General features: G+C 38.1%; 1 protein-coding gene across 1 annotated transcript in view; it reads right to left on the reverse strand.

Annotated features, from left to right (window-relative positions):
• Nucleotides 1-1,020: 1,020 nt before the first annotated feature.
• Nucleotides 1,021-13,860, reverse strand: part of LOC308074820 (uncharacterized protein) — a gene marked incomplete at its 3' end in the record, with an annotated part of 383,670 nt that continues 370,830 nt past the window's right edge. Inside the window, exon 5 of the mRNA XM_080414319.1 lies at nt 1,021-1,083. Within this exon, the coding sequence (XP_080270445.1) occupies nt 1,021-1,083 (63 nt within the window). The remainder of the gene's footprint in view (nt 1,084-13,860) is intronic.

Genomic DNA, 13,860 nt, shown 5'->3' on the forward strand with positions numbered 1-13,860 from the left:
AGCCACACCCAGCTCTGAGTCCAGTTATAGTTTGACTCAGGCCAGGTGTGACTGCTTCAATCATCCTCCATCTCACAGGTACCGTTGTGCAAATCTTGCCTGACAATCTGTGGAAGAAAGCCTATGGTTCCTCAGTGAAGCAAGGGTGAGGAACAGGTCTTCTTGGGGTGTTGTCTTCCTGGGACGGCCACTTCGCTGTCTTGTCTTTAACTTCACCCGTCTCACAGAATTTGGCCCTAAGTTTGGAAATGGTACCAGGGCTGACACCAAATAATGCTGCTGCTCAAGAACACAAGCTTCCACTTGCTCTATTCCACTTATCCTGAAGGGACAAACGTGGCATCTTTCCATGGGGACAGTGCTGCTGCTTGGAGCTTACACAAACTTAACAAAGTTGCAGGGCCCATGCTCAGGTTGGCCAGTCACACACCTGTGACTGGCACACACCTCTCAGCAGGTGTGTGCTGGCAGGTCGCTCAAAACGAGAGCGATTACCAACAGAAGCATATTGGGGGATTTTGGCAAATAGTTTAGGGGCGCTACCTCGTTTAGCTGAGTTGTTCATTCCACGATTGCATGATCCTTACATGTTATACCTCGTTGTAAAGTTGACTAATCAATGATAAAAATGATATAAAATACAAAACCATTTGGTATTATTAAGGGGGAGAAATAATCGACCGAAGTTATGTTTCAGAACTTTTTTTGGGCAGTTTTATATATATTGTTAACTTACTAATATCATAATTCACCTGGCCTAATATAAGAATATATTGTTGATACGTATTAATATCATAATTCACCTGGTCTAATATATGAATATATTTTTGATAACATATTAATATCACAATTCATCCGGTCTAATATATGAATATATTGTTGATAACATATTAATATCATAGCTCGCCTGGTAAACCTGCTCGGTCTTCCGGCCGCACTGTGGATAAAAAAAAACATGTTTTATTAATATTTAGGTTTAATATTTAATTCATGTTCAATAAATGAATGTGTAATAATACATTAAAAACCCACCTCCTTCTTGACAGGCAGCTCTCTGTATTCACCTTCATGAGGCTTCAGGGCCTGAGAACACATTATTATATATTATATAAGTTGGTTCCTTCCTTTTCTCTTTGTAAGCAACTTTGGGTACTTAGAAAAGCGCAATATAAATCTGAGCTATTATTAGGGCCTGAGCACTGCACAGCAGTGCGAAGCCCTATTGAAACTGCAATGATTATTACTCAGGTTTCGAGGCCTATCAGGCTCGAAGCCTCTCAGGCTCGAAGCCTCTTTGAAACCCTTGGCTTTCTTCCGCCGTTTTTTCAGTTCTGGCCTAACCGTGTGGTCACTTTTTACGAAACTCGGCAATATGGTAGAGGGCTATGCTAAACGGCGAAGAACCAAAACTCAAAACCATTGGCCAAAGGGTGGCGCTGTAGCACTCAATTGAAAATGCCAACTTTGGACAGGTACAACTTATGCCCTGTTTGACCTACAGCCATGAAACTTCGATACACACATGCGTCTCCTCATGCCTAACAACTTTCATACGCTGAATTTTGACCTCTGACCTTTAGATTTCCCACCATTTTGAATTATATGAAAATAGTAAAAATCTATCTCCTCCTTGGATCTTTGAGCAATCTGCACGAAACTTTTTCTACATGAACTTTGGACCAATATCTAAAATCCCACTTCAAAAAAAGTTTCTAAGTTAAAAAATGTAGCTTTTAAGAGCCAATGAATATTGAATGTTTTATGACAATTATTCATCTGCCCCTAACACATACATGCAGACTCACATTTGTTTGAAACTTTGCAGTAATGTAGAGGGTCATTCCAAGTATCACTGAAACCAATCTTACTCCAATTGGTGAAAGGGGTGCGCTATAGCAATTTTTTGAAAATGCAAACTTTAAACAGGCAAAAGTCATGCCTCGTTTGGCCGACAGCCGTGAAACTTGCTTACACATGTGCCTTAACTCATGAGGAACACATCTATCACTTTGACCAGTAAGCTCCGCCCTTAGATTGTCTGCAATTTTGAGCAGTTTGAAAAACATTTAAACACAGGTTTTCTGAGCAATTTGCGTGAAACTGTGTCATCTATGACAACTCCTTTTTCACCAGTTCAGGTCTGTTGGTCCAATGGCTTGATCGCTTAATCGTCTGCCTTGAAACCACAGGGTTGCAGGTTCAAATCACACCTCATGCAGACTTCATCTCAATTGCATTGCACACAACATGACTGTATCAATGAATAAACGTGCAATTGTTAAATTAAATGCTTATTTGAGAGTAGTTATTTTCAATGTATGACGTACTTCATTCCCCCATTTGTTTTGTTTTGTTGGATTCGCCTTTTTCACTGACCAAGGCTGTGGATTGAATAGCTTGATCAGTAAATGCTAGCCTCATCTTCTGAAGGTCCCCGGTTCAAACCCCACTCATTACAGTTTACATTTAAATTGCATTGTACAAAACATGACCCTGTTAATTCAGACATGTGCAATTTTAAAAAAATAACATGAAATGCTTTTTTGAGAGTAGTTGTTTTTTATGTATGACATACTTTCTTGTGAAAATAGCCGATCTACAATCTCACAACTTTTCAGATAGCAACGCGTTGTGAGCTTGTAGATCGACTATTTTCATTGGTTTCCATTCTGAGGAGACAAAACAAAGCTTTATTGGTAAATGTTTTGTGAACCAGTGATCTAGAGTAGTTAGCGAAACAGAGGCTTGGTTCAGAATCAGTTTTATTGTCACATCACAGGTTTACAAGGTAAAAAAGTGGGTGAAATTCTTTTTTGTACATCGTTCCCATCGCAACGTTAGTTTCCATAGAAAGAAGAGGAGGGGGGGGGGGAGAAGAAGAGGGGTGGGGGGCAAGTGGGAAGGAGATCAAAACAAGAGAGCAACAGAAGGCCAGACAAGTTATCTACATATTTACGTTTCATAACGGACAGAAAAACCTATAGATATCAACAGACACCATCAGGGAGGCTATATCTCTAGCTCAATGAGAAGAGTGGCAGCCGGTGAATCCATAGGTCACTAGTTCGATCCCTGTCCCCAACAATGCGTTGAGGTGATCATCATTTGGAATTCTTAGTTTTACAAATAGTGTTTCTTGAGGTTAGGTCGTTGTTTTACTGAGGTTAAGGTTAGTGAGGGTGGGTGTAGAAAAGAGTCATCTAGTCAGCAACGTTCCCCCTATTCCCATGGATTGGATCCACCCCTCTCACCTGCTCTCACTCATCACCAATCACACCTGTCTTCACTCACAACTCATTAGTGGCCTGGTGGCTTTTTCTTTGAAATAATGTGTAGTTTTTATTTAACTTTAAGCGCCCAATGCCACGTTATTGGCCATGGCCATTTAAAGGGTAGCAACATTAACAAACACATGAGCCTATACCTGTAACAATGCTCTATACACCAGGGAACCAGATTACTCATATGCTGTGTTGCTTTTGCTAGAACTCGATTCCTTGACCTTGCGGTTGAGAGTCAAGAGCTTTTACAACTGAGCTACCCAGACACAAGAAACAACATACATTCACATTGTATGAACGTGCAACTTTTACACTACAGATTTATTTTACATCACTATCGGATTTAGTCAAAAAAAATCTAAGCTGTGTGATATATACATTTTGAGTTAAGACCATTAATATCAACCCATGTCCCTATGCACTCTAGCAATCAGTGCACCTGGTGAGACCTAGCCTGTCAGTCATTAGCTCCTCAATGGTGCTGAAAAGTAACTATTTACATTTACTCAAGTACCAATACAAGTGACTACAACGCACAGTACAATTTTGAGGTACTTTTACTTTTCATTTGTGTTACTTCTACTCTACTACAATTAAAGCATAATATGACAGCTTTAGTTACTTGTCACTTTGGTTCAAACTTTGTTGAAACCCCAATTTAACCAGTCCAAATATAATTTACTGAACAAAAATCATGACTTTGTTAATTAATGCATGTTCTCTTTTTAAAGACAAGATGAAATGGCATCTTGACAGTATTTGTGGTAACCCTTCCTTTTACAGTACGGTAACTACCAGGTAATAATAAGTATTTACCAGGTACTTACCAGGTAATTATTTGGTAACTACCAGGTAATTTACCCAGTAATTACCAGGTCATTTCTAGGTAACTAACAGGTAATAATAAGTAGTAAGTATAGTTCAGTAATTACCAGGTAACTACCAGGTAATAATAAGTATTTAACAGGTAATTACCAGGTAAGTACATGGTAACTACCAGGTAAATTACTCAGTAGTTACTAGATAATTACTAAGTATTTTCCTGACAACTACCAGGTAGTTACCAGGTAATAATACGTATTTATTGTGTGATTACCAGGTCATTACATGTAATTGCCAGGTACATTACTCAGTAGTTACTAGGTAATTGCCAAGTATTTACCAGGTAATAATAAGTATGTATTGTGTGATTACCAGGTAATGACATGGTAATTTCCAGGTAAATGACCCAATAGTTACTAGGTAATTACCAAGTATTTCCATGACAACTACCAGGTAATAAGTATTTGCTGTGTAATTACCATGTAATTACATGGGAACTACCAGGCAAATTACCCAGTAGTTAATAGGTAATTACCAAGTATTCTCCTGACAACTACCAGGTAATTATTAGGTAATAATAAGTATTTATTGTTTAATTACATAGTAATTACATGGTAACTATCAGGTAAATACCCAGTAGTTAGTAGGTAACTAGCAAGTATTTTCCTGACAACTACCAGGTATTTACTTGATAATTACCTGGTCTGTAGATTATAACCTCCACTATTACCCTGTCAATTTGTTTAAATGTGACTGTGTTAGGATAACAATAACTCAGATATTTACCAGGTAATTACTCAACAATGGCCATGTAATTACCTGGTACTTACCTAGTATTTACTATATATTTCACTGACGACTACCCGTTAATTACCTGCTATTTACCCAGTAATTAGTAAAACATTATCAGGTAAAACCTTGAGAGTTACCCTGTAAGTAAGGTGCAACTGTACTGTAAAAGGAAGTGTGGTTTGTTGCCATGATATTACCATGTACTTACCTGGTAATTGTAGATTATAATCCTCCACAATTACCCATCAGGCTGTGTAGGTTTGAACATGTTACCTGGCAATAACTCTGATAATTACCTGGTCCTTACCCAGTAATTAGAAAGTTGGACCACATACATTTCCAAAACGTTATCAAGTAAAACCTCACAAGTTACCGTGTAAGAAACGTCTAACTGTACTGTAAAAGGAAGCGATGTTTGTTTCCATGATATTACCCTGTACTTTCTCAGTAATTGGTGCTGTAGTTACAGGTACGGTAGTTTTGGACGAACAACTCAGATATTGAACCAATTATTAAAAAACCCAATAACCTGGTATTTACCCAGTAATTAGAAATTTGTAACACATACATTCCAATAAATGATCAAGTAAAACCTTGCAAGTTACCCAGTAAGTAAGGTAGACCTGTACTATTAAAATGAAGCCTTGTTTGTTTCCCTGCTATTGTTACAGGTCTCATGTCAAAAACCCATAGGCAGATTAAGTAGCTACTGGAAAGCCCTGGTAAGGCCTGTTAAAACAGGGATAAAATGAATGACACTGATGATGACATCTTTCTCCAGCAAGCCTCCACAGCAGAATATATTAATTCACAACCTATATAGTTTCTTCTTATCTTGTTTTCTTTTTCTCTTTTTTCCCCCTCAATATCAATCAAAAAATACATAGTTACAATATTCTCTTTTATTTTCAAATACATTACATTTCAGTAGCTTTCACATGTAGTTACAATAACCATATTTCAGTTACTTTTACATTTCAGTTAGACCAAAACACAAGAAAATGCTCTTTCCCCATCTGCCAAAACATAAATCTTCAAAAGATGTAAATGTACATTCACTTTCTGGTATGGAATAGGGGACCATAATATAAAATAAAAGCTCAGCTTCATCTTGTAAAATTATCACATTACTCACCATTCATCAAAAACAACAAAACAAATAATCAAATTAAAATAATCAGGACTAATAAAAATACATTATTTTAACACAAATAAATATCTCTTCACATAGAAATGGCATAACACAGTTACACCTAAAACATGTGCTATTTGGCCTGTATAGAGCAATGGCAGCCTCCAGTAGTGAATACAAGTCACATGCAGTAATAAAAATAGCTTTTACAGTTTATATTTTACACCAAAGTGCATCTCAGTGTGCACAAACACAGCATAAGTGTTTAACACTACTCCCAATAACATTCAGCATGTACCAGCTGTGTAAAAGAAACAATCAGCTCAGTTAATTCATTACACATGAACATTTAAAATCAAAATTAGCATGCTATTGTTTGTAGCATAAGTCAGTGACATTTTCCTGTTTGTTTACTAGCATTATCAGCTACCATTAGCATCAGCAATGAACAAGCCTCTATCACAAATAGCAGTAGGTTTAAAGTGCTCCTGTGGCCTAGTTGCTTCTTTTGGGCTTGTTTTCCTAGACCTGGTTGCTTATTTCTCTCACAATACCTGGCAGCACTGCTTCTGACCAGACAGGGTACAGCCACACATGTCCGTAAACGTCCGTATACGTTCATTACATTCACTTTCTAGCATCCATACCAGAAAGTGAATGTACATTTACATCTTTTGAAGATTTATGTTTTTGGCAGATGGGGAAAGAGCATTTTCTTGTGTTTTGGTCTAACTGAAATGTAAAAGTAACTGAAATATGGTTATTGTAACTAAATGTGAAAGCTACTGAAATGTAATGTATTTGAAAATAAAAGAGAATATTGTAACTATGTATGTTTTGATTGATATTGAGGGGGGGGAAGAGAAAAAGAAAACAAGATAAGAAGAAACTATATAGGTTGTGAATTAATATATTCTGCTGTGGAGGCTTGCTGGAGAAAGATGTCATCATCAGTGTCATTCATTTTATCCCTGTTTTAACAGGCCTTACCAGGGCTTTCCAGTAGCTACTTAATCTGCCTATGGGTCTTTGACCTGAGACCTGTAACAATAGCAGGGAAACAAACAAGGCTTCATTTTAATAGTACAGGTCCACCTTACTTACTGGGTAACTCGCAAGGTTTTACTTGATCATTTATTGGAATGTATGTGTTACAAATTTCTAATTACTGGGTAAATACCAGGTTATTGGGTTTTTTAATTGGTTCAATATCTGAGTTGTTCGTCCAAAACTACCGTACCTGTAACTACAGCACCAATTACTGAGAAAGTACAGGGTAATATCATGGAAACAAACATCGCTTCCTTTTACAGTACAGTTAGACGTTTCTTACACGGTAACTTGTGAGGTTTTACTTGATAACGTTTTGGAAATGTATGTGGTCCAACTTTCTAATTACTGGGTAAGGACCAGGTAATTATCAGAGTTATTGCCAGGTAACATGTTCAAACCTACACAGCCTGATGGGTAATTGTGGAGGATTATAATCTACAATTACCAGGTAAGTACATGGTAATATCATGGCAACAAACCACACTTCCTTTTACAGTACAGTTGCACCTTACTTACAGGGTAACTCTCAAGGTTTTACCTGATAATGTTTTACTAATTACTGGGTAAATAGCAGGTAATTAACGGGTAGTCGTCAGTGAAATATATAGTAAATACTAGGTAAGTACCAGGTAATTACATGGCCATTGTTGAGTAATTACCTGGTAAATATCTGAGTTATTGTTATCCTAACACAGTCACATTTAAACAAATTGACAGGGTAATAGTGGAGGTTATAATCTACAGACCAGGTCATTATCAAGTAAATACCTGGTAGTTGTCAGGAAAATACTTGCTAGTTACCTACTAACTACTGGGTATTTACCTGATAGTTACCATGTAATTACTATGTAATTAAACAATAAATACTTATTATTACCTAATAATTACCTGGTAGTTGTCAGGAGAATACTTGGTAATTACCTATTAACTACTGGGTAATTTGCCTGGTAGTTCCCATGTAATTACATGGTAATTACACAGCAAATACTTATTACCTGGTAGTTGTCATGGAAATACTTGGTAATTACCTAGTAACTATTGGGTCATTTACCTGGAAATTACCATGTCATTACCTGGTAATCACACAATACATACTTATTATTACCTGGTAAATACTTGGCAATTACCTAGTAACTACTGAGTAATTTACCTGGCAATTACATGTAATGACCTGGTAATCACACAATAAATACGTATTATTACCTGGTAACTACCTGGTAGTTGTCAGGAAAATACTTAGTAATTATCTAGTAACTACTGAGTAATTTACCTGGTAGTTACCATGTACTTACCTGGTAATTACCTGTTAAATACTTATTATTACCTGGTAGTTACCTGGTAATTACTGAACTATACTTACTACTTATTATTACCTGTTAGTTACCTAGAAATTACCTGGTAATTACTGGGTAAATTACCTGGTAGTTACCAAATAATTACCTGGTAAGTACCTGGTAAATACTTATTATTACCTGGTAGTTACCGTACTGTAAAAGGAAGGGTTACCACAAATACTGTCAAAATGCCATTTCATCTTGTCTTTAAAAAGAGAACATGCATTAATTAACAAAGTCATGATTTTTGTTCAGTAAATTATATTTGGACTGGTTAAATTGGGGTTTCAACAAAGTTTGAACCAAAGTGACAAGTAACTAAAGCTGTCATATTATGCTTTAATTGTAGTAGAGTAGAAGTAACACAAATGAAAAGTAAAAGTACCTCAAAATTGTACTGTGCGTTGTAGTCACTTGTATTGGTACTTGAGTAAATGTAAATAGTTACTTTTCAGCACCATTGAGGAGCTAATGACTGACAGGCTAGGTCTCACCAGGTGCACTGATTGCTAGAGTGCATAGGGACATGGGTTGATATTAATGGTCTTAACTCAAAATGTATATATCACACAGCTTAGATTTTTTTGACTAAATCCGATAGTGATGTAAAATAAATCTGTAGTGTAAAAGTTGCACGTTCATACAACTGATTCTGAACCAAGCCTCTGTTTCGCTAACTACTCTAGATCACTGGTTCACAAAACATTTACCAATAAAGCTTTGTTTTGTCTCCTCGGAATGGAAACCAATGAAAATAGTCGATCTACAAGCTCACAACGCGTTGCTATCTGAAAAGTTGTGAGATTGTAGATCGGCTATTTTCACAAGAAAGTATGTCATACATAAAAAACAACTACTCTCAAAAAAGCATTTCATGTTATTTTTTTTAAAATTGCACATGTCTGAATTAACAGGGTCATGTTTTGTACAATGCAATTTAAATGTAAACTGTAATGAGTGGGGTTTGAACCGGGGACCTTCAGAAGATGAGGCTAGCATTTACTGATCAAGCTATTCAATCCACAGCCTTGGTCAGTGAAAAAGGCGAATCCAACAAAACAAAACAAATGGGGGAATGAAGTACGTCATACATTGAAAATAAGTACACTCAAATAAGCATTTCATTTAACAATTGCACGTTTATTCATTGATACAGTCATGTTGTGTGCAATGCAATTGAGATGAAGTCTGCATGAGGTGTGATTTGAACCGGCAACCCTGTGGTTTCAAGGCAGACGATTAAGCGATCAAGCCATTGGACCAACAGACCTGAACTGGTGAAAAAGGAGTTGACATAGATGACACAGTTTCACGCAAATTGCTCAGAAAACCTGTGTTTAAATGTTTTTCAAACTGCTCAAAATTGCAGACAATCTAAGGGCGGAGCTTACTGGTCAAAGTGATAGATGTGTTCCTCATGAGTCAAGGCACATGTGTAAGCAAGTTTCACGGCTGTCGGCCAAACGAGGCATCACTTTTGCCTGTTTAAAGTTTGCATTTTCAAAAAATTGCTATAGCGCCCCCCTTTGACCAATTGGAGTAAGATTGGTTTCAGTGATACTTGGAATGACCCTCTACATTACTGCAAAGTTTCAAACAAATGTGAGTCTGCATTTATGTGTTAGGGGCAGATGAATAATTGTCATAAAACATTCAATATTCATTGGCTCTTAAAAGCTACATTTTTTAACTTAGAAACTTTTTTTGAAGTGGGATTTTAGATATTGGTCCAAAGTTCACGTAGAAAAAGTTTCGTGCAGATTGCTCAAAGATCCAAGGAGGAGATAGATTTTTACTGTTTTCAAATAATTCAAAATGGTGGGAAATCTAAAGGTCAGAGGTCAAAATTCAGCGTATGAAAGTTGTTAGGCATGAGGAGACGCATGTGTGTATCGAAGTTTCATGGCTGTAGGTCAAACAGGGCATAAGTTGTACCTGTCCAAAGTTGGCATTTTCAATTGAGTGCTACAGCGCCACCCTTTGGCCAATGGTTTTGAGTTTTGGTTCTTCGCCGTTTAGCATAGCCCTCTACCATATTGCCGAGTTTCGTAAAAAGTGACCACACGGTTAGGCCAGAACTGAAAAAACGGCGGAAGAAAGCCAAGGGTTTCAAAGAGGCTTCGAGCCTGAGAGGCTTCGAGCCTGATAGGCCTCGAAACCTCAATAATAATCATTGCAGTTTCAATAGGGCTTCGCACTACTGTGCAGTGCTCAGGCCCTAATAATAGCTCAGATTTATATTGCGCTTTTCTAAGTACCCAAAGTTGCTTACAAAGAGAAAAGGAAGGAACCAACTTATATAATATATAATAATGTGTTCTCAGGCCCTGAAGCCTCATGAAGGTGAATACAGAGAGCTGCCTGTCAAGAAGGAGGTGGGTTTTTAATGTATTATTACACATTCATTTATTGAACATGAGTTAAATATTAAACCTAAATATTAATAAAACATGTTTTTTTTTATCCACAGTGCGGCCGGAAGACCGAGCAGGTTTACCAGGCGAGCTATGATATTAATATGTTATCAACAATATATTCATATATTAGACCGGATGAATTGTGATATTAATATGTTATCAACAATATATTCATATATTAGACCAGGTGAATTATGATATTAATACGTATCAACAATATATTCTTATATTAGGCCAGGTGAATTATGATATTAGTAAGTTAACAATATATATAAAACTGCCCAAAAAAAGTTCTGAAACATAACTTCGGTCGATTATTTCTCCCCCTTAATAATACCAAATGGTTTTGTATTTTATATCATTTTTATCATTGATTAGTCAACTTTACAACGAGGTATAACATGTAAGGATCATGCAATCGTGGAATGAACAACTCAGCTAAACGAGGTAGCGCCCCTAAACTATTTGCCAAAATCCCCCAATATGCTTCTGTTGGTAATCGCTCTCGTTTTGAGCGACCTGCCAGCACACACCTGCTGAGAGGTGTGTGCCAGTCACAGGTGTGTGACTGGCACCTGAGCATGGGCCCTGCAACTTTGTTAAGTTTGTGTAAGCTCCAAGCAGCAACACTGTCCCCATGGAAAGATGCCACGTTTGTCCCTTCAGGATAAGTGGAATAGAGCAAGTGGAAGCTTGTGTTCTTGAGCAGCAGCATTATTTGGTGTCAGCCCTGGTACCATTTCCAAACTTAGGGCCAAATTCTGTGAGACGGGTGAAGTTAAAGACAAGACAGCGAAGTGGCCGTCCCAGGAAGACAACACCCCAAGAAGACCTGTTCCTCACCCTTGCTTCACTGAGGAACCATAGGCTTTCTTCCACAGATTGTCAGGCAAGATTTGCACAACGGTACCTGTGAGATGGAGGATGATTGAAGCAGTCACACCTGGCCTGAGTCAAACTATAACTGGACTCAGAGCTGGGTGCGGCTGTGCACCTGTTGTGCATCGAAGAAAGGCACAACAGGATAAATCAGTCATCCTCTACAAGCATTCAGGGAGAACCACTGTCCGGACAGAAGAGAAGCATCTGCTTTCCTGTGTAAAAGTTGTTTTATTTCCTTGTTGTGACTATGTACGACAGTGTGCACCAAAGGCATGGCAAGCAGCATGTAGCCCCTTGGAAATAAAGTGCGTTTTGTGATCTTGAAACAACGGCTGTCGTCTGTCCTACAACTGAACCTGTCACAGGACCAAAGACAGATGTAAAGTTGCGGGACCCATGCTCAGGTTGACTGGCAGCTGGAGAATAGCAACACAGCTGCATAAGGCTGACCTTATAGTACACAGTGATGTAATGTGATAATCACACACATTGTACTGGTTTCTGAACTGTCCACAGCCTACCAATGAGACAGAGTTAGTAGACAGAAATGATGATGTCACTGGTAGGCAGGTTTCTGAACTGTCCAGATCTGCTATTTTGGACAATTGTGAGCTTGTAGATATGCTATTTGTGGCAAATGTCCCCCCCAGAAAAGGAATGCTATGGTTTAACTTGTTTATGTAAACAAAAACAAAAACACGTATTTATTAACGTATATATATATATATCCTCCTATAATTTTCCAATGCTCTGTAGTTGTGGGTAGGTAGGTAGGTAGGTAGGGTGGTGAGGCCAAAATTGTTCTGCCCAGTTCTCGGAGCAATTGATCTCAATTTGCACACAGCCATTGACCATTACCATGTGCACCTAACAACGAAGCCCGTTTTTTTTTTCCCCCAACTGTCAGCTATTTATTCGCGTTTTTGTGTAAAAGAATGTCGCCATGGTTACGGGGCTGCCCAGCTGTGGGATGGCCCCGCGAGCTATGGGACGAACTGCCTCCCGGGTTGCCAAATCATGTGCGCATATCCCCCCACGGATGTGTCGACCGGGTATGGACTAGTAATAATAATAATAATAATAATAATAGCTCAGATAGTGCTTTCTAAGTACCCAAAGTTGCTTACATAGAGCAAAGGAAGGAACCAACTTATATAATATACAATAATGTGTTCTCAGGCCCTGAAGCCTCGTGAAGGTGAATACAGAGAGCTGCCTGTCAAGAAGGAGGTGGGGTTTTAATGTTACAATGTTTTAATTATTACACATTAATTTATTACACATTAATTAAACATTAAACCTACATTTTAATAAAACATGTTTTTTTTAATCCACAGCGCGGCCGGAAGACCGAGCAAGTTTACCAGGTGAATTATGATATTAATATGTTATCAACAATATATTCATAATTAAACCAGGTGAATTATGATATTAATATGTTATCAACAATATATTCATATAACACTGCCCAAAAAAAGTTCTGAAACATAACTTCGGTCGATTATTTCTCCCCTTTAATAATACCAAATGGTTTTGTATTTTATATCCTTTTTATCATTGATTAGTCACCTTTACAACGAGGTATAACATGTAAGGATCGTGCAATCGTGGAATGAGCAACTCAGCTAAACGAGGTATAGCGCCCCTAAACAATTTGCCAAAATCCCCCAATATGCTTCTGTTGGTAATCGCTCTTGTTTTGAGCGACCTGCTGAGAGGTGTGTGCCAGTCACAGGTGTGTGACTGGCAGCTGAGCATGGGTCCTGCAACTTTGTTGAGTTTGTGTATGCTCCAAGCAGCAACACTGTCCCCATGGAAAGATGTCACGTTTGTCCCTTCGGGATAAGTGCAATAAAAAAAATAGGGCAAGTGGAAGCTTGTGTTCTTGAGTGACAGCATTATTTGGTGTCAGCCCTGGTACCATTTCCAATATTTGGACCAAGTTCTGTTGTCTAAGACTGACAGCGAAGTGTCCGTCCCAGGAAGACAACACCACAAGAAGGTTCCTCACCCTTGCTTCACTGAGGAACCATAGGCTTTCTTCCACGGATTTTCAGGCAAGATTTGCACAACGGTACCTGTGAGATGGAGCATGACTGATTGAAGCAGTCACACCTGGCCTGAGTCAAACTATAACTGGACTCAGA

The sequence above is a fragment of the Gymnoscopelus braueri genome (assembly GCF_963280865.1).
Source record: "Gymnoscopelus braueri genome assembly, chromosome: 19".
Lineage (NCBI taxonomy): Eukaryota > Metazoa > Chordata > Actinopteri > Myctophiformes > Myctophidae > Gymnoscopelus > Gymnoscopelus braueri.